Genomic DNA, 22,738 nt, shown 5'->3' with positions numbered 1-22,738 from the left:
TAAAGACTAGAAATAAAGGTAATTAAAATCACCAAATGATCAAATAGAAGTGAAATGAAATTTTAAAAGCCATTTCTACAGACAGAGATTTTGGTTTATAAAATTTCATATGGTATGACATTATTCCCTCTTACCTTGTGAAGCCATTTAAGTTCCAAAAATTCAACACATTCAAGATGTTCTTGAGCTGCCAGGTATTAGAAGAACCTGGGTTGGTTACATATACCAATCAATTTAAAATCTTAGTGTACACAGTGCTTTTACTTTCATGTAAACATTTATGCAAACTATGACATAATAAATTCCAACCCCAGCCATGTAAAAGTATCTAAAGAAGAAGTGGTTAGCTCCACAGGCACTAAAGAAGTATAAAATGAAAGTTAAATCTCCCCACTTTTAAGGCAATGTATTTACAAGTAAATTCATAGAATCTCAATGTTTCACAAAAAATAAGTTGGTATCTAAATCATGCCAAATCCGTCAATAAGGAATGCAAGATCATAGCTGCTTGGCATTTAATTTCACTTTCAAGAAAAACAATTATAAATTATTCTAGGAATCCAGTTGAAAAACATTCCCTCCTCTGCTTCAAGTGTGCACCTGATGTGTCATGTGAGAATAGATAGCATAAAGGAAGTTCTTCAAAGAGTTACTTGCCTATTTTGGCTCTTTTCACCATCAGCAGCCACTTCCCAATAACCTGCCAATAAGGCAATTAGCTTTCATCTCCCCACCCCTTTATATAGAACACCCTACTCCAGGGGTGTCCAAACTTGGTCCCTTTAAGACTTTTGGACTTCAACTCCCAGAGTTCCTCAGCCAGCTTTGCTGGCTGAGGGACTCTGGGAGTTGAAGTCCAAAAGTCTTAAAGGGACCAAGTTTGGACACCCCTGCCCTACTCTAAATGCTGATTAATTCGACATTTTGTAGAAGCTTCTACAAATTTTGCCTAACAAGATTCTCAATAACTACAATGATAAATTGTCTCAGAGTTGGGAGAAAATTGTAAAATCGTCTAATCCCCAAAGTTTAATACAATATAAAAAAGATGTCATTCTCCATGGAGAAAGCGGGGCTCAGCAGCACTTCAAATTCAAAGGCAAAAAAGTATTCAGAGTATATAAGGGACAAACATATCATCAGTTTGTATCACTTCAAAGTAGTTACGCTCCTTTCCCAACTTCATGATGCAGGTGTGCGAGTTCAGAAAAATACTTATTTAAGGTGTTGCAGACAGGCATTACATTTGTGTCTCTGCATGATTTGAAGCACTATTTGCTTCTAAATCCAAAGTGTGGCAGAATTCCACGTTTATTGCATTTTTGGATCTCAGCAGAATTGGACTAGAAATGTATGAAAACAGAAATGTTACTGCTTATATAATATGGTTTTAGAGCATTCTTTCATTTTGCCCTGCTGCAGTCCCATGTGCTATTCCAGAGAATGTCTTCTCAAAAGTGGCTTTTGATTTGAAAGACTCTACCCCAAAAGCTTGAAATAATCTACATTTGTAATATGGATACTGTGGCATTATTTTTATTTAAACTAATAATTTACAACTGCAAAGAGAGAAAGCAATATTTGATGGAAATGAAAATGTATTAAGAGTTCGCATAAGCATGTGCATGTTTGCTGATGGCATAGTATGTACACATACATAAGGAGTATCAAAGTTTCTTATATAAAATATTTCTAATGTGCTTTTTAAAATACCTTGTTCTCAGATTAACTATCTGGTTGTTAAATAAATCCCTACTATTTTTTCTTGCTCAGATGAAAATGTTATTTTCATTAACACAATTTTTCCTATTTCTCAGATTTTTAAGATTGACAAACAGTTGAAGTATGCACATTTTACACAGTATGTTTAATGCTTTTACATTAAAAGCTGCATTTTAAGGCTGTGAAATCTTACATCAAACAAGTAAACAATGTGAATAAGACCCTACATATAAAAAATAGTAGTAAGCTGAAGATGGAGTGAGAATCTAACCGCTATCTAATATTGTATTTACAAAAGTTTTTAAAACTGAAGTCATTATATACATTTAAAACCTGCAGTTCATATTTGACAAAACTTGAACAACCAAATAATCCAGGAATAATCAAAATCAGTCAAGCACACACAATCTCAAAACTAATCAGGATTTTCACTCTAAAATTAATTACGAAATCTAAACATAAGTAACATGCATTGCATTCCCACTGTAATATTTGCAATCAGGCTTTTGGACAGACACATGATAGCTAATGGGCAAGATTTTAAATATGACAATGAAAGAGTGCATATCTGGTTAGTATGCAATTTGAAAACTTATTCTAAAAACAAAGTTATCCAGCTATATGTATTGTTAGCTCAATACATTGAGAGAAAAACTATCCAATTAATAATTTTGCTGCTCTGGCTTAAGTTTGAATTAGTTCAAGGAGTACCACCTGCTGCAACCATACACATTAAGAAATGTGACAGTGATATTATAGGCAGATGCTGACATACCTAAGGACATTAATCAATTTAGTTCTGTGTTTTGCTTTCAATTTATATTGATAAAAACATAAAATAGCTCTTTTTAATCGAATATCTATTTACAGAATATCAAGTACCTACTTGGACACATTTTCCTGTCAGAAACAGAATAAATACAGAAATCCAAACAAACAAACAAAAAGAAGCCTAGAAAATATCCAGATTTTTGTTACTGTCTGGTGAGTATGTACAATATTATATCCTGAGTTTGCTCACAGACATAACACAACTGGAATGCCTTCATTTGTCTTAATATCTTTGGAATCCTTTAAATGTTAATTGAAATTAATAATTCAGATTAGAAAATAATTTTTACCCACAATTTACTACCACACATCAGAAACTTTCACACAACTTATATAAAAAGTTATCCAAAAAAACCATTCATACTTTGATTTTTTGGCAAATCCACTGCCAGCAATGGAAATCTTAAGAAAACATAAAATATTCTATATACAGCAATAACACTACTTTTCAACTGTAAAAAGTTACACTAAAGTAAGTTATGATTTTAAATTATTTTCATTTTGGTTCTTGGATACTTAGTTTTCCAAATAAAATTCATCCATGATGCATATCTAACTTACCTGGCTGTTTCTTCAGCTTTTGGTTTTTCCAGTTTTTAGTCCAGATTCTTTGTGCACATTCTAGCTAATTAAAAATGCATTACTGCACTGGAATTCTTAGGGCTATGACAACCACCCTACATAAACAAGCAATTCCAAGTATGTGAGCAATTTCCCATTTTCTGATTATATACCTATTCAGCTCTGCACAAAGGAAACAACTCAAAACCTTAAGTATAACTTTTAAATAAAGAGTATATGGACCCAAACATCTTAATATTTTAGTTCAATCAATTTTTACTTCTGAACTACCTATTTATACATATAGACACCCACACGCACGCACACACACACACACACACACACACAATGAAATTGGAGGCTAAATCAAAACTAATATTAACATTTCCACATACTAATTAGGTAAATTGATAATAAAATATGGTTAACAGAAGCCAATTTCACATAAAAATGTGTTAGATCAAGAAAATAAACCAAGAATGAATCATAAGAATGTCCAATGTACAAAAATGATAAAGGCAGCCATTATAAAAATATTTTCAGTGAACATTAACATATCCATACAACTCCAGTTATTTACAACTAAAAATTAATTTGAAACAGACAAGCCTATACAGTAGGTTAAGTTGCACTAACTGAGCTAAGCACATGATAAACTGACTTTTATAAGAATGTAAAGTAAGTCATATTGGATAACTGTCAGAGAGAGATTTTATTTCTACTCTGAGCAGGATTATGTATAGAAATTTGAGTGTTTCCATGTGCAGCTAATAAGGAGTGGATACATACTAGTATGAATATTTACTTAAATGTAATTCCACTTTCAAAGGGATTTACTCCGGGTAAACCGAAACATAGATCCAGATAATACTTTATGATGTATATAACTGAAACACACATATATTTTACTATGTATGCTTCATTTATCTTAAAAACTGTAGATGGGTCAAGGATGCTATTGAAAATTATTATTACACAATTATATTAATTAAAAAACCCAAGACTGATCATGGTTTTTATTAAGTTATAATTGGAGAATATATATGGTGTATTTAATTTCATATCTCATCAAATTTATAATCCAATTTATTAAGATATTGATTAAATATTAAAAATGATTTTCATTAATTCACAAACCAATTACAGTAAATTTGGGAAAATAGTAAACATTTAAAATGTTGACAGCTTTGAAAGGAGAAATTAGGCAGGTGCAAGTAAGAATCTGAGAAGTCTGTTTTTATCAACAAACAACATTGCTGAGCATGACTATAAATCTACTGTTGAATCTGGAGTACATCAAATTTACATCTGCTTATTAGGACAAACTACATTTTACTGTTTAAAGAAACTACTGGAATTTTTATTTTTCATGTTGTTTTAGGGAACTCTTTTGTACCTACTGTGTACAACTGTGTGTCTATGTATACACTATCAGAGTATTTGGAAATAGGACATAACAAAAAAGTAAAGAATGACCATCATCTGAAAATGTTTTTTCTAACATTTTGTAAATAAATATGGGTTATTTAGTTCTGTATATTACAACAGAAGTCTTTTGTACACTTTAATTCAACTTAAGCCTAAATCTTCCCCAATGGAATTTTCAATCTACAAGGATCAGAAACACTAATTTTTTGGTACATGTTTAGGCCTGTTCAAAAACCATCTATGTAAAACTGGCTATAAACTAATAATGTGATTTCTATTCTAGTTTCATCATAAAGTTCATCAAATACAATAAATTGATGCATTTGTAAAAAATATGCATTTTGTTAGAGACATTTAACACCATTAAATATTGCTGAACACAAGACGCTCCCTGAGGTGTAAACATCAAATAACTCGAACAGATTTACACATCAGCCCCATCAAACATTTTATTACAACACTACATCTATTATAATCAAATTGGTGCGCTTTACAGACATTATCTTGAACATTTAAACAAGAACCAACTACTATAAAAACAAGCATTTACTTGACATTTTTCCAATTGCCTGCACATTTTAATTGTCAAATATATATATATAACCAGTAATAGCTGCAAAAAGCTATATGTTTTAAATCACACAGGTTCCTTCAAATAAAAACAGCTAAGCAACATAAAAAGTAAGAGAGCTACTGGTTACCATATATGCAGATTTGCTTTATTCAGATCTATTCCTGTTCAATTTATCCATGAATCCTTTACAGCTCTGTTCGATCACAAGAAGCAAACTGCCGGACAAGCCTCTTTCCACGAAGTTACATTTCTTTTCGGTGAGGTGCTCCTCTTCCTTCAGCTGTAATGTGTTAAAATTTGTGATGTAGATTTTGCTAGATCCCACAGCAAGCAAAAATGGTGGTTTAACTATACATACACAATTCACAAACATCAAATCTATTTCAGCATAAAAATAAAAAATGGAAATAACAAAAATTTGTTTGAAAACCTTCCAAATTGCAGGTTGATCATTTTAGAATCATATTACAGGAATATATAGATACCTAATTTTGTAAAAAGTAAACATAAATAGGAATGTTTCTTCAGATCAACATTCAAAAAAGTGCACAGAGGATTATGCATCAGCCAGACCATTTTGTTACATTGTTTAACCATTTTAATTTTAAAAAATGAAACTATGTGAACAGCTAAATAATACAACTGTTAAAAACAAATTAATCTGACAGATAAATTATAAACAGTTCCCTTCCTCTATGTAGCTTTTTGTTCATGCTTGAAAATCAAGATAGATAGACAACTAGATAATATTTATATGAACTAAGAGAAATGTGGAAAAATGAGAGGAGCTTGGCTCACTTCTAAACACAGCTAATACTCAAGTATGATTGACACTCAGGTGCAGTCATGTATGATATTTATAAGCAGCAATCACATAAGTATTTGGCACTTTGAAATATCAAAATCAACTCAACAGCAAAATTACTAAAGACTTCACCAGTTACATAACTCTGCTATGATCACATGGAAGACTTATTTTTATTTTGGATACCATGAACAATTCTTTAATTTGTACTAAAATCGGTAGCTGTGATACAAACAACCCCGCCCCCTTTTGAAGACAATCTAAGGCTAATATGTTCTTTCTTTTCTTCAGGCTGAATCAGAAACTACCTTTAAACGTTTGCTTGGTTTAATAAAAAAATGTGCCCGAATTTCAGAAACTAAACACTCAAAATTTATACTTCATATCTTTATATTCTAGCTACCGTAATTAGCTTTTTAAAAGTTCCACACTTTTTAATAACAATATTATTGTAGAATATTCTATATAAAATCTACAGTAAATACACAAATACTGCTTGGTAACTATTGTAATTAATATTAAAAATGATTTAAAAAATACATTAATACATCACATATTTGTTCATTCCTATGCCCAATGCTGGTAGGAAGCAAGCTCCTAAAATGTTTCTAGTCTTAAAACAGAAATTTTAAATCTTACTGTAAAGTAAGTCACGCTGAATCCAGTGGAACATGGTTCCAAAAAAGAATGTTAGGCTATAGCATAAAACATCAAAGCAATAATTTAAAAAAAAAATATCAGAAAATTTAAACTATATGCAAAAGTACATATTGATATATTTTATACGCAGATATCTAGATAAAGAATTTCAGAACACAAAGCAATATGCAGCTGCCATAAGGTCACTCTTACTACTGATACAGTTCAAATTAGAAAAATTAATTCAATTAATACAAATTTCAGATGCCCGTCTCTGGTGTTTCCTTTTCTCCCACAATGGGTTTTAAGCAAGTAAGAACTTAATTAGTTTTCACTAATTATTAAATATTTGGATTTTTTCCTCCGTTGCACATTAAAAACACTTTTAAAATTGTTTTTATTAACAAGATGAATTAAAATGTGCATAAATTGTGTTAAGTTATAATGCACAATAGAATCTCAGTTTCAGAGGAACAAAATGACAACTGCAAAACTATTAGAATTTTCCATTGTGAATACAGTGTCCATTAAATACCCAAAGAAATAAGCATGAAAAAACATAGTAATAACTATAATAAACTATTTCTAAAACACTATCTTGTTGGTAAACACATTTTAAAGATTATCAATAACAAATTTAAGTACAGACTCCAAGCTGTTCAGGTTTTGACATAGATTCTATTCTAAACTATTTCAATATAAATAAATTAATAAATTTATACTAACATTATTTCCATTGGTTGGTAGAATTTTAAAAAAAGCTATACTAGCATGTTGTAGATTGGAATACTATAACACAAAATCAGACTAAAAGTCTGCTTCATATATTCAGTGATTAAAATTTTTATAGGAGCATTGCTATTTAGAGATTCAATATTTATTAAAATACATTACAATGGTGGTATAGTTTTGAAATTACCAATTTTCTATTCCTTCCATTAAATACATGTTATAATTGGCCAATTATTTCAGTTTGCTGCAATATGTAAATGCAAGCAAAAAAACCCAAAAGTTTTCGCAATTATTCAAAGGTTTCACTATGGTTTCACTAAATAGCAATTCAGTCCTTTTGAATAGTTCCTAAATAAAAATGTAAAGATAAGGCAGGTTTAGGAACTGTGAAAGCAATTAGGCAACTTCTCATCCTCTCAACCACTTCCTACTTTCACTCTTTAGAACAATTTATTTCCCAGTCTAATAATCTCTTGTGATACCAAACCCAGGTAAATTATTTTTGACTTTTAAAAGAGTAGGCAGAATTTATGGGCGTTATGGAGAAGGACAGATGCAGCATCACACAATATACAATCCCCAAAACCTTGGCCTTATTTTTACAACTGCAAGCCCATGACTCTTTAATTTATTGTAATTCCTTATATTCAGAGACTGACCACCCCCACTGAAAAATTCTCAGTGAGATTAACACCCATATTGTAACATAAACACTTATTTTTCAAACATACATCACACAACCAAAGTTGCAAATTAATCTTCTATGAAGTCTTAGGCTTGTTGTATTTTAATGGATTAAGTATGTGAAAAATGTATACTTTATTTCCTTGCAAATAAATACTTTGGCTTTTCTGTTCCAAGAAGATTCTAACATTAGCATTTCAGCTTTTGGGAAGGAAAATGTATTCCAATTATTCCAAGTCCAATTATGTATGTCTGTTTTTTCTGTTCTTTTACTTTTAAATACTATTAAGTATTATATAGTTGTATATTCAAAATGAAACTTTGGTGATATGTCTTGCTTTGCTTTTATTTGAGTTAGATTTTTTTTTACTAGTTTTGTCTAGTATTTCTCTATTTATACAACTACATTACAAGAACTCAAGTTGGGTGACTCAATTCTGGCTAAGTTAAATTCTATGCATCATCATGGGATTTCTTTGGTTTAGCCATTTCTCCCTTCATGCAAGGGATGAAGAAGCCAGGAAACCACAATCGTTTTATCTTTAATCCAAACTAGTTTCCATATCTTGTCTGAATTAAAAGTTTTTATAAAACAGTTTCCAGTTTGCATTAGTGGAAAGCAGCTTCCTATTCTTTTATATGGCAGAATAGATGTGGCAAAAGCAAAAGAGATACCATATTGATACATAGTTATGTGTGGCTAGGATCTGATAATCTGATGCAATCAGTCACAATTTCTCAAAATTTCAAACTGTGATGATAACTTCAACTCAGTTCACAAAAAATAATTTAAATTTTCACATATTTCTATATATTTTCACATTTGAGGTATATAAGAAACTAGTAAAGCTAAAACTGCAGCAAATAAAATAGAACAATACTGTTGAATTCTTTTAAAAGTTCTCAAACCACAGTAAGCAAGAAATGCGCTCCAATATTTGTTGAAAAATGAATTTGAACCCCATGATGTTTGTTACTTCCAAAATCAAATTACTTCACATAAGGAAAGCAGTTCAAACCAACTTCTGTTATGAATCTATTAGAAAAGGGTGATTGTGTTCAAAACAACAATTATGAGAAAATGGACTGGACTAGGATAAAACCCGTAGTACAAATATAACAGCAAAATCACTAACATGCACAAAATTGCTATTCATTTTGCCAATATAGGTGTTCACAAAATAATTCTTACTAAAACTGGAAGATGATTAATTATTTTTATAATTATTCACATTTTTTAACCACCAGTACTAAAGAGTACCAGTAAAATAAACATTATAGCAAAAAAGACATAAAACATACAATCACCTGGAATAAGAATTTCAGATACAAATATCAAGTCTTTTAGGTTTAAAAGAAATGCTTTCTGGCAAAGATTTTAAACAAAAATTTGGATTATAAAAGGGAGAGACATAGTTGTTGCCAACTATCTAATCCAACCAGCTATTCTCTCTATACATTTCACTGATTTCAAAACAAATTAGCATTGCCTCTCAAGACAGGAGTAACAGTATTGATTAATCTAGCCATGAATATAAGTATTTAATACATCTGCCCAATCCATTTAATATTACACTTTACCAGGGTCATGAACAGGATGTAACCATTTTATGTTCTAAATATAGGTTCAGTCATCTGATATGCATTTGTATATAATTATGATCTTGTAATTTATTTATATAAAGTTTATGCAAAATAGATAAGGGATGAAGTAGTACAATCGTTATGCTTGGACACAAGTGTTGATTCTATTCTGCTAGACACCATTTTATTATGTGCAATGCCTATACATAAAATGCTGAGAAGATGGAGAAATCTTATGTTTCCACTTTTCATTAGGTATTGCAGCATACCCATCTGGTACAGCATGCATATGCTAAATTATAATTTCCATCATCCTTAACCAGTGTAATTATTTCCTGTCCCTACTGGAAAATGCAAATAGTAATCCAACATATCTGGAAGCCACTAGATTGTGAAAACTACACTGAATGTGCAAATACAAATATTCTTCCCAAGAATGAAACATTTTTTTTTCTTCACAAAGAAAAGAGTTTTAAGAACATGCTTTGTAAAAAACAAAAAAAGCCACAATTTAATTTTTACACAAATTTGTCCAAGAATTATGTGCATTCAAACTACTTTTAAATTACAATGAGGTTTGCTTATAGTGGTTTGAGAACAGAGATAAATTTATTGTCAAGTGAAGCTCAAATCTATCAATGCTAGGTTGATTCATCCTCTTTTTAATCAAGGTTGCAAGAACAAATCATGGTAAACAAGTAAGTAAAAACACCAAATCGAAAACTTTCAAAATGTTAGTTAAAAATCTTGTTTGTAATGTGTATAATATGCACCAGAGCTTAAGAACATTTTTAATTTCCTGCATTTTAAAATGCTTATTCATGACAAAGCATAAAATTATTAACCGCATCACATGATAGACCGTAATCTACAATTTTCATGCCTGAAGCAATTTTAGAAATTGTGATTATTATTTCTATGCAATCATGTTGCTTTCAGCTTTTAATCTAAATATGTGTATCATCCAACACAAATATGATGATTTCTTGGCTGTTTGCACACAAATTTCTGGGTTTTTTGTTAAGTACAAGAAAATATATACACATCTGAAATAGTTACAATTTTCTTGTACTTTTATAATGACAATTTACAAAAGATATAACAAAAATACAGAAATTTATGAAAACGTCCAAAATAATCCAGTAGCCAGAAGAACATTGTCAAGGCACATTTTAAAAAATGTCATTAAACACATTGAAACCAGGTGAAAATTCATTTTGGGATCATTCAATCATTAACCCCCAAACAAAATTGGAAAGTTACATCTGATTTCAGAGGAACTACATAAATACAAGTAATTCCTATGGCTGTAGTAAATGTGGCCGATTATCATCTTAAGATTCAATCATAGGAAGAAAGAGAACAAATTTTGGCACTTCCAAAAACTCTTGTTCGAAGGTGAACAGTAGTTCTTGCAGTGTATGTCTGCCAGATATATTGTTTCATCTTACTCAAAAAAATTGAGTAGGAAAAATAAGTCTGAATATACTATATAAACTTCAAAAGACCACATAGTAATCAAGTTTTGTGAAGTCATTAAAGAAGAGCTTGTGCAAACTGATTTCCCCAGGGTCTGAGGATGATATCTTGCAGTGTTTTTCTACCTAAGTCAGAAATATTTTTTCTCTTATGGGATGAAAAAGTTTTTGATACCAACCCAATATAACTAATTAACATATCTATATTTGGAAAACATTAAAAATATATTCTGTGTGTGTGTGTGTGTGTGTGTGTGTGTGTGTGTGTGTGTGTGTTGTTCAATATCCTTCATGTATTTTAGGTTTGTACTGAAAATTCATTAAACTGATAAAAAATTGTATCACTATGTTACAGGTACATCTAGTTATATTACTAATTACCAGATGGCACATCCGGAATGTTAAGATTATGTACTGCTGATACATACAGCATTTGGTTTAATTAAAACAAAGACATAGGTGAAAATTGGAATTTAAAATTACATCATTTATCCTTCAATATACTCTTTGGATAATCTATATTTTTAGATGGATAACATGTCAATGTAGATGGGAAGTATTATCAGTTAACACAAATACGGCATAATTTAAAGTCTGAGATGCAAATTTGGCTGCTGGTTTTATAATCAACACAGAACATAATTTCATTATCTCAACCATCTTCCTTTATATAAAAAATCTGGTACCCTCATATAACATAGATGGTATCATTACATCAGAGTCAGAACTGTGCCCAAGATAATGCATTTTTTAAAAATAAAAATGGGTTTTATTTCAGAGAAACCAAATATAACTTTCAGAACAGATTGCTTTGAGTTTTATGATTAATACACAGAACTCTGTATCTCTCCTGAGGCAGACATCTTATTCTATCTCATACTGGCAAGTGCTACTTATTTTCATAATTGACAAAATGTAGTTACTTTCATGTTAAGTTTCCTAGTATCTTTCAAAACCCCAAATTCAAGTTTTCATTCAAATTCCTCCTAAGAACTAAAAAGTGAAAATTTAAAACATTGTATTTTATGATTAGATTACAAATTATATAGTAATATATTTCATATTTTAAGAATTTGAGGTATACATTACATACTATTATTTCAAAATATGAAATTTAGAAGAGTATTGCAAGCATAAGGGCAAATCATATTATTTTATACTGTTTGATTAACATTTAAATTCATAGAATTTGAATTTATTGTACTGAAATTAGGTAGCTGAAAGATTGTGTAAACTGGAACACATGTACACAATGAAATTTCAAGGACATAAAAGCAAATTATAATTTAAAACAAAATTTCTCCAGTTTGAATTACATGTGCAAGGATCACTCTATAGTCTATTCAAAATGTTTTAATAAACTGTAACAACAAAGGCCAAATTATTATATTTGCATGTAAAACCTCTTTTAATTTCCTATTATTTGTCACTGGCCAGGACCCAGTGGGAGTTTTACCTCATTCCGCTTATCACCAATAAGTGTTTTAAATGGAATGGAGATAGCTAAGCAAGAAAAAGAAGTTGAAAACCATATTGGGCATATGTAAAAGAACAGACAGAACTTTCTAGGCTTTTAACATCAAGTCTTTCATACAAAACCGCAAGGGTGTATTTAATGTTCTTTAACTGATATATAAACATAATTATATCTTTTAAGAAACATATATCTCATATTAATATTACCCTTTCAGGCACTGTTTAAATTAGTAGGATGTTCACATGGACAGATTAACAGGATATTAACTGTAACTTCTAATTGTATTACTAAGTTCCTGAAACCTTCTGCCTCAAAAATGTATTTACATTTATTAAGAGATCTTCCTTTTACTTTGACCCAAACAGAAATCACATGGCCTTCCAGATGCTGACAGAATACAACTCCCACAATACATCTCTTGACAGATCATTGTAATATATCATTCCCTCTGGAATTTGGGGATAAGTTCTCTAAAATGAGAAGAGGATTTTCTTTTCTTCCCATCAATGACAGATACACATTTTAACAGTTAAACATGCATAAAGGGCAATAACTCTTATATTTATAAAATGAATAGCAAAACTATATTGATGATTCTCTATGAAAAACTCAATTTATGTTTATACAATTACCGGAAGCAGGCACTGCAGTAAGATCATAAAATATCTAACTGATGGCCCTCAAATCTTCCCTCAGCACATAAAAAAATACCCACCCCCATACTGGCCCGTACATCATTTAGCAAAATTCTAAACATCAATAAATAAAGCTATACTGTACTGCTGTACAGTAAATTCCAAGCACTTTTAAATTTGAAAGAAGTACTACAAATATAAGTATTGTGGATTAAAGTCTGCCTTGTGCACAAAGGCTTCCATTAAAAATATGCAAGGTTATCAAGTGAGGAAAGAGGCTTAATGAATGTCAGATGTAAGGGTACCTGGTCTGCTTTAAAAATACTGTAATTCTTACTTGCAAATAACAAACATTTGTAAACATCTAATATAAGAAACAGATCCTGCAGATAAAATTAAGTAAGAAGAGCATGCAGGTCAACAATAAATATTAAGCACCGTCTACTCAGAGAAGATTAAGAAGTTGCTCTATAATAAGAAAATCTAATACATTTTTCAGTTTGTATTGGGTGTGCTTGTTATTATTCTTGAAAAAAATCATGCATTCCATCTGACAAGTGCTAAAACTTTTGATACTCAAAATGATACCTGTTATATAATGTGAAACAACACATGTGCATGTTAATTATTCTCTACTTAATTAGTATGTAACTGATACTAAATAGCTATGCCTATAGAAGTAAACTATCTTTATTAGATAAATCTGGAAGCGAAGAAATGTCAATTGCTATAAGATAAAAAAAGGAATATAATGATTTTGTAATGAGAAACTTCAAGTAAGCTTCCGGTAATTTTTGACCATCGGAGGCATGTTTAGATAAATGTTCAAGCTTTAAAAAAGGGGCAATAAACTGATGCAACTAGAATCTTAAAGGAATGATAGTGACTTTTAAATGATCAGAATCCTGGTGGTGCAGTGATTGGAATGCAGTATTGTAGGCAAAGGTTGACTCAGCTGTCCATCCTTCCAAGGTCATTAAAATGAGGACCCAGATTGTTGGAGGCTATATGCTGATATTGTAAACCACCCAGAGAGTGCTGTAAAAGCACTATGGAGCAGTACTGTATATAAATGTACCTGCTATTGCTATTAAAAGAAAGTGATACCCAAAAAAGTATTATCATCTAATTTACTGCAACTAAAACATAAGACAGCATCAACCTTTGGAAACCAAATATTAAGCTACTCTAAATGTCACATTGCTGACTATATCGTATGCTACTTCAAAAAAACCCCCCAAATCTATGAATAATATTAAAGACAACTATTTATTTTCTCAGTTTGGAAAAAAGCATGCAAGGTTTATCAAGAGTGGAAAAAGAACCAGAAAATAAGTTGTCAAAAAAAAAAAAAAAAAGCACCCCTTATGACTATATACATGAAACTGTATTGATACATTCAGCTAAAATCTCATTACTCTACACGCTATAAAGGTCTATTAAAAATAGGAATTCTATTCAAAGTTCTATAAATAACCAATATTACAAATATCTAACTGCTTTTCAGAATTTCTAATGTGTAGAAAATATTGCATTAATCAATATTTATTTTTAGTTTAATTCACATTTAAATAGGGTAGTCAAACAGAACTTGAAAGATACAGAAATATAAGTTCTAAAAATTTTCTACAACTTTACTTCCACTAGCTATGTATTTTTTTTAATACTTAAAGTCTAATGCTCAAATCTATGAATGAACCCAGTGATTTCAAAAGGCTTCAAGTGCAAACAAATGTACAAGCAGTTAAGCAGTGCTAGGTCAGTCTTCAAGCACAGCAGCCACTGACTGTAATAGTTGTTGCTTCTTAGTTTCAGCTTTGGCTTCCTATTACTAAACAAAAAGTTTCTAAACATTATTTTACAAATCTGTGGTTAAGAAGTAAAGACTATTCTGATATTGGCTCCTTAAATCCTAAAAAAAAAACAACCCATGGTGCTCTCCTTTTCTGCAAATATCTATGGACAGGGCATATAACAACAGGACCAACTGGATCCTAAAAATCTGAATTAGCGATTTGGCAACTAACTGATAAGACAACAAAAACCACATATCACATCCAAAAGAAATGCATGCAATTAGCAAAGGAGGGAAAGGGAAGGAATAGTTGGAGATACCAATGTCATACTTACCTGACCATATCTCCCAATGAAAAATGTGTTCAGTACAGCATACTGCTACACAATTCAAGAATATATATTTATTACATTATTTCAAGATTAATAAATTCATAATCCAGGAACAAATCTGCCCACCTCTTAACGATGACGATATTCTCGTTCTCTATCACGCTCTCTATCACGGTCTCTATCACGGTCACGATGCCTCTCACGTTCACGGCTTCTTTCCCGGTAGTAATCATCATGGCGATCTCTGCTACGAGATTTATGGCGCCGGCTTTTCTCCCTTGATCTACTATGGTCTCTCTCCCTTGACCGTTCACGTCTTCTAAAAAAAATTACTTCCTTAATTCTCTAAAATCAATCTACGTATTTTATAATAATCTAAACTTTCTTAAAGTCTTAAATAGGAAGAACCTAGTCCGAGCACAACAACTTAAGATGAATATGTTTTGGCAGTCCCATTTTACTAAGTAATGCAAGGAATGACTGTTACTAAGGAGATGAAAAGGCAAAATACATTTTTGTAATTATAAATATGCAAAACGTTCTGGACACAAAAGCTTGATGCATTAAAGAGCTAGTTTTGGACTGTCCAAAACATGCTTCTTTAAATGTTTTGGTCCACAAATGAAGCATGGTTATTTTGCTCCATGTGTATGAATAAAATAATGATTTTTGCAGGCCAGTGGATCATTGGCAACAGCTGAAAAACAGGAGGATAGGGAAAATGGTAGGATGATAGGAGATGGGCCAGTGGTACATGAAGTGCCAATTGCTGAAAAGGGAAAGAAGGGGCAATATATACCGGCCTTGTCTTATTTGCTCACCCAAATCTGCAAAATATTCCTTTTTTTGATTCTACATGTATTTTCCTAACCAAAAAATTGAATGTGGAAAGATAAAAAGGGATCGAAGAATCATAATTCATTACATAACTCTCCTTATTCTATTAAATATCAGTCAAGATTTTTAAGCAAAAGGTTTACCTTGACCCAGAACCGTAAGACTTTGATTCAATCCCATGAAGACAATCTTGCAGAGAGCTAATAAGTACTTTGCAGCGATCATCTGCAGATACTTTGGACTGTTTAATTAATGAAATTGCAGTCACCAAGGTTTCTATAGCACTTCCATATTCCGCTGGAAAATAAGAATTTGGTGAAAAAGATATATGTTTGCTTAATATAGAAACTTCTATAGTTCAAATATTTTCTATTCCTCCTCAAAAATGTATTAAAACTGAAATCATATAAATATATGGTAAACTGATAAACCTGTTCTTGGCTTATGCCACTATAGATCATAAACTAGAACTTAAAATGAATGAGTAGGACGGAGTCATAAGATTTAAGTCCACCACTTTAAAAAATGTAATTGAATACTAGAAGAAAAGATTCTACTCTTGAATGCCTCCCGACACAAATAGTCTCTGTATAAAGTTTTTTTCAATAAAGCATGCTCTCATAGGTGCTCTATGAGTCCACTCCCGGTCCCCCTTCCAGAATGGAACATCTCATCTTGGCCAACTTGCTACAGTCAATTCATTGTAGGATAAGTCACCACGACTAACTCGCAACAGGCCAACTCACCATGAACCAATTCAACAATTCAATTTAATTAAAAAAATATTTTAATTTTTGTCATTCGCGTTTCATTTTGTCCCTCCTTTTCCATCCTTTCTTTAATGATTCTATTCCATTTCTTCAATATTAGTGTAACTCTTGTCCTGCTGCAAGTTGTCTCGCAGCTAGTTGACTGCAGCAACCTGGCCGTGTGAATTGGCCATGGCAAGTTGTCTTATACCCAATTCTGACATACAATACAGATTTATTTATTCATCATTTGCACAAACATTAATTCAATAATGTTGTAAGCAACAGTATTAGACATCTATACACAGTATTCTTCCAAATAATTCAGATAGAGGAGCTGATGATGTCTGCAATTTCTGACATAGTTTACAGTTTACAGATATAGACTGTATATGAACAATAAAAATATATTGTTCTATCCTTTCTTGCAACCTGCGTAAAAAATTTCCACATCTGTATTCATATAAGAAGTATACAATTTTTTTGCTCTAATGTTTTTTCTTTTAATCATTGCTTTTTTTTTCTGTTTTATTAAATAAAAGCAAAATGTTTAAAAATCCAAAAAGTATTTTGTATCTAAAAGTTAAAAGAATTTATGATGTCAATGATTAGTAAAGCTTTAAAATCAGGCAAAAGTAATGAATAAAAATACTGTATGTTAAATGCTTTCTGAAAGGATAGCATTAGTCAGAGCTGAAACACAAATAGAGGGGCCAAAGGTCAAGTGCATGGCGTAGACTTATACTTTTTTTGGTCTTCAGAAACAAAGTCCCACTTCCCTGCCCTTGGAAGTTATATATAAGAAAATCAAGCCATAAAAATTACCTCTCCAGAAGAAATGTCCCAATTCACATGAAGAACTGTCCTTTGGATAAGCATAGCAGTATGCAATAAATATCCTTATAATACATTGATCAGAAAGCTTTACTTCCCATATTTATTGTTTCCAGTTCATCTCTTGCTTACATGTAAATACAGATTATAAAACAAAATAGTAATAAATTAAATATACTGACCAGCACTTGCATCTGATACAGCTCTTGAAATGGCACTGCTAGAGATAGCCCTATTTCTATTCATAATTTCTTCAAATTCTGCTTCACTTAATGGTGTCCTTGCAGCATCTATTTCTCTGCAAACAGACACAAGTTCATTTTTATTTACTTCCAGCAACACAATTATTACAGAAATTTTAGTATGGAATTATAAGCAAAACACAAAGGAAAGCTTTTTCTTTGCAATACAAAACCTGCAAGCTAGAGAGAAAAAAAAGGATACTATCACAAAAGCAACAACTGATATATTTATGCAGTGCTTTCCATCTTCAGAAAACTTCAGATGCTTACAAACTTCTGTCAATCAATGTATGATAATTCAGGTACAAACCAAAGTTGCCCCAATCAACCAGTATGGCCTCAATACATATGCTTATTTTTTTATAAGAAACAATGAGTAAATTGTGCCAAGAATTTAAAATATTCTATGTTCTGTAATGATATAGTACACATAAGCAAGGTAATATGGTGGCTATATACTTGGCTAATTACTTAATTACCTAAAATTGGAGATAGAAAATGTTAACTTATTCTGCTAGTGCCCTTTTGAACTCTGTGACTTCTGTCAATCTCTATCTTCAACAAGATTTGAAGACTGACAATATTAATAGAGCGCCCCTTTTCCCTTCTACAGGCACTCTGCTACATCCAAGATGTAATTAATTAACCTGTTTTCTCCTCCCCTCAGCTTGTAACAAATACAAATCAAAATCACAGTAATTTCACTGAGACAGGAGATCATGCCTTGTGTGATGTTAGACTATATGTTCTTCATATTCCTTCCAGCATTGTAAATTATATGGCTTAAATTGCTTTTGAGAAATGTTTCTTGCAAATGTTAGTTCTTCTGGTAGAAAGAAAATGCAGAATAAGCAATTCTATCCTCTTAAGAGCAAGAAGTGGATCAAGATCCTATAGCTGATTTAGCATAAGAGGAAATGTCTAAAAATTCATACCTCCCTGCGTTTTGAGTATTATTTTTCGTTTGTCTCCAATACAATGGCATATGTAATTGTTCTCTTATGGACATGTTATTTCCAGTGAAACGCCTATGATATATAATTGACAATTTAAATATAGTTATGGATTGTAGTTGAGATCATCATGAAAATATTGGTCATTATGTGCAGAGGTTCTACTTCTCCTTTCACCACCCTCAGCCCTCCTTTGCTGATTATTCTCTATATATAAATAGAAATTTATTGAGTTCTTTGCATATTCTTTTAAGCAATTACGCATAATGCTTTAACGTCATAAAAATAAGCTTTCTTACATTTTATATTTTTAGGTGTTATTTCAACAAATAATTAATACTACTGGACTCAATGTTTCAAAAAACAACAACAACTATGCTACTTATTTAACAAATCTTCATGCCCACAAAGCCTTACTGATATGCTCACAACATGCAAAAAATTTTTATGTATCACAATCTATAAAATTTTGAAAGGTGCTATAACATTAACATAAATACCATCAAAAAATAAATATAAAGAAACACCATAAGCCTACAGCATGTTTTAAAATAATTAAGTGGATTTTAAAAACTGAAATATGGAGTGGTGAAGCAGTCATGTGAATTTGCTATAAATATTCATAAGCTAAATATTGAAAAAGTACTGCTCAAATATACTGCAATATGCCTGTTGTCATCCTTTATTTTGTAATGGGTGCTTCCTCATATATTCTGCCATCTGAAAAGATTATCTGATTCTATCACAATGCCTGGTTATTCTAGACAATAGATATTGCAAATGAAGATCCCTATATACAGGTTCAGCAGACTGAAAAGAAAACATGCCAAAAACAATCCACATAGGTTTTATTAGAGGACTCTTCCTATTCTGACTACTTTAGTAGAGCTTTGTAGTATTTTGAATCTGAAAGGAAAAAGTGCTTTTGTATACATAAGTGCACTCTTATAGTACTTGCAATAACTCCATAAACACAGATACTTCTTTTCTCAGGACTGCATGTTTGCCCTCTGCAATTGCAGAGCAACCACAGGGTCCAAAACAATTTTTTCTCTTCAAACCAGTTGAACTCTGTCACTTAAATCTTAAGACAGTAGATACTTGAACTTATTATATGCTATCATGACACTGAGAGAACTGTGTCCACCAGAATAATGAATTGTAACATTCCAGAGCAGATGGTATCTATGTGTAGGAGGCAGAAGAAAGCAAAAGCCATGTCTGTTATATAAGTAACAAGCATCTCCCTGCATAATGTTAGCTGTTTTTGTGAGTAAAGGACTCATTAAAGGAAGGATATTTAAAATTAAAAGCAAAGTTACAGAAGGCAAGAGAGATGTAATATATCTCATTAAAATAATATTCATAATACATTCTTTAAAAGGCTTACATATAATATATAAAGGACAAAAACAAACGAATATGTAAATGAATGGAAGACAAAAGACTTAAGCAGAATTTTTAATCAACTGTTTGATACACTGCTTTGGTAGGCAGGTGTCACAACACCCCTGAGAAGCAAATAGTAATGAAGAGGAACAGTGACTAGTTAGTTAAAGTATGGATGAGCTCTATATACACTTTTTTCCAAATAAGAGACTCAAATTTGTTTTAGCAGGCTAAAACTAAAATGTATTTAGGTGAAATGTATTTTCTTTTTGTATCACTTTCTAATGCAAAATGACAGATATTCCCCACTGCAGAGAATTCTAGAACTCTTTATCAGCAGAACACTGGAGATCCCAAAGTTATAAAATACTCAGGTGTGTGTGTGTGTGTGTGTGTGTGTGTGTGTTAAAATTAGGAAAATACTGTTTTAATGATGACACCAGATGTTGAATATCCCTTGTCCAAAATGAGAGAATACTATCTGAACGGTCTCCAGAATTCCATTAAGTCAATAAATATGTTATAAATGGAAAAGACATACTCACCTGCCTGGTGGCCCATAATCACCTCTGTCATATGGTGGAGGTCGGCCATATGGATCTGAAGGTGGTGGACCACGACTGTCTGATGTAGGTATGCCACTGTTGGCTGGTGGGGGGAAGAAAGCTGGATTCACGTGTGGGGCAGGAGGGGGAGCACCTGGTGGTGGTCCAGGTAAATGAGGAGGAGGAGCCAGTGTAAGGGGTGGTCCTAAAGGACCAGGTGGACGAGGGGGGAAAGGACCTGGAGGTGGAGGAGGACCTTGCTGTGGGGGTGGAGGACCTGGTGGAGGACCATAGCCTGGTACTGGAGGTGGAGGACCAGGTGGAAGTGGACCCAATGGAGGTTGGCCAAACGGTTGTCCTGGAAACAGAACTGGAGGAGGGGGACGGTCACCACGATTAGGAGGACCAGTTAGTGGAGGAGGCAGAACCTGGCCAGGTGGAGGAGGACCTGGTGGGCCTGGTGGGCCCGGAGGACCTAGAGGTGGACGTGGAGGAGTCTGTCCAGCTAAAGAGGGAGGGAAAAATGTCTATTATTAATATTCTACTGTCCATATTTTCTCCAAACACATAAAACATTTGCAATAAGTATGCTATCTAATAGATAAAATCCAAATAGATGTCAGATTCTAATTCTCCCCTTTCTAGGCAAAGGAAAAATAAAGAAATAAAAATATTAATGTCATTTAATTTGCTATTTGTTCCCTACAAAAGAATTATTCAAAGCAATTTTCTTCCTCTGTCTCTTTTATTTAAAAGGCTCTCAATTTGAGTAGAGACTCAGAAAGGAAGTATCAACAGTAGAACATAGAAAAAGCATACCATCAAAATAAATGAAAATGAAAATGACCAAATATGGAAGAAACCTTATAATAAAGCTACCATACCATACTGCTAAGTTTCGCTGGGAATCAGGTGAAATATACATTTAATAAATTATGTTGTTATTCCTTTTATTTAACAAAACAATTTAGGAAAGCTTTTAACAACTTAAAAGGAGTTTCATTCTATTCTAAACTGACTACCTTTTCAAAGGAAAAAAGCGGAATGTCTGTATTTTAATAAAAGAGAAACCATTGGTTTGCAGTACAGCAACAAAAATTAAAATATTTTACATTTCTGTTCCTATTTATTGCAAAACTGTATTATACTGTGTCTAAGACTGAGTTCAATACATAATACATCAAAATTTCATTCTGCACTACTCCTAAATTTCAGGAACAAAATAAAAAGCCCCAAGACTCCTACCTCTGCAGGACAACAAAACTGCAAAACAGCAGGCGATACTTTACCTGGAAAAGGTGGAGGGGGCCCTCCGGGTCCAGCTGGTCCCGGAAATCTGTCCCCTCCGGGAAGGGCACCTGGAAAACGGCCCCTCCCTCTGTTACTTGGAGGAAAAGTTGCTCGTGAACTGCCTCCTGGGGGACCAGCTTTTCCTTCACCAGACATCTGGCCTGATTGTGTAGCTGCAGTTAATGAAATAAAGTCTTTGAAGCGTACTATGGAGTTAACAAGACTTTTAAACTGGTTTATTCTATATCAAATACAGTTTTCCTTGGCAATTCTGTTTTACAGGCAACATGTTTTTTAATAAGAGTTTTGCTTTGTATGTTTTTTTTGACAAAGTTAATAATGTATGTTTCCATTTGGAAAGAAAATTGCACGAAGAAATTTTTATCAAGAAAAAAAAACAATTTGCCATTCTCTATTTTTCTTCTATTTACTAGAATTTAAGATATTAAAATATTTTTAAGGCTAGAATTCAAGTTGCAGGTAGTCTTCAACTTATAACCACAATTGAGCTTAAAATTTCTGTTGCTAAGAGAAACATTTGTTAATTTTGCCCCATTTTATGACCTTTTCTTGCCACAGTTGTTAAGTGACTCCACTGCAACTGTTAAGTTAATAACATGGT

General features: G+C 32.1%; 1 protein-coding gene across 8 annotated transcripts in view; it reads right to left on the bottom strand.

Moving 5' to 3' along the window:
• Positions 1-977: 977 nt before the first annotated feature.
• Positions 978-22,738, bottom strand: part of CPSF6 (cleavage and polyadenylation specific factor 6) — a 33,505-nt gene continuing 11,744 nt past the window's right edge. For 2 of the 8 annotated variants that reach the window (XM_058189779.1, XM_058189782.1), the window contains 7 exons: positions 22,116-22,289; positions 20,827-21,331; positions 18,875-18,967; positions 17,880-17,995; positions 16,258-16,411; positions 15,404-15,596; positions 978-5,396 (listed from right to left, as the gene is read on the bottom strand). In XM_058189779.1, the coding sequence (XP_058045762.1) occupies positions 15,407-15,596; positions 16,258-16,411; positions 17,880-17,995; positions 18,875-18,967; positions 20,827-21,331; positions 22,116-22,289 (1,232 nt within the window). In that variant the 3' untranslated portion in view covers positions 978-5,396; positions 15,404-15,406. Of the gene's footprint in view, positions 5,431-15,403; positions 15,597-16,257; positions 16,412-17,879; positions 17,996-18,874; positions 18,968-20,826; positions 21,332-22,115; positions 22,290-22,738 lie in introns of all 8 variants that reach the window. The other 6 variants (XM_058189783.1, XM_058189785.1, XM_058189784.1 and 3 more) reach the window with 4 other exon arrangements.

This window comes from Ahaetulla prasina, chromosome 7 (genome assembly GCF_028640845.1).
Source record: "Ahaetulla prasina isolate Xishuangbanna chromosome 7, ASM2864084v1, whole genome shotgun sequence".
Lineage (NCBI taxonomy): Eukaryota > Metazoa > Chordata > Lepidosauria > Squamata > Colubridae > Ahaetulla > Ahaetulla prasina.
Note: the sequence above shows the minus strand (reverse complement) of the source record. Positions and strands in the feature narration are given on the sequence as shown.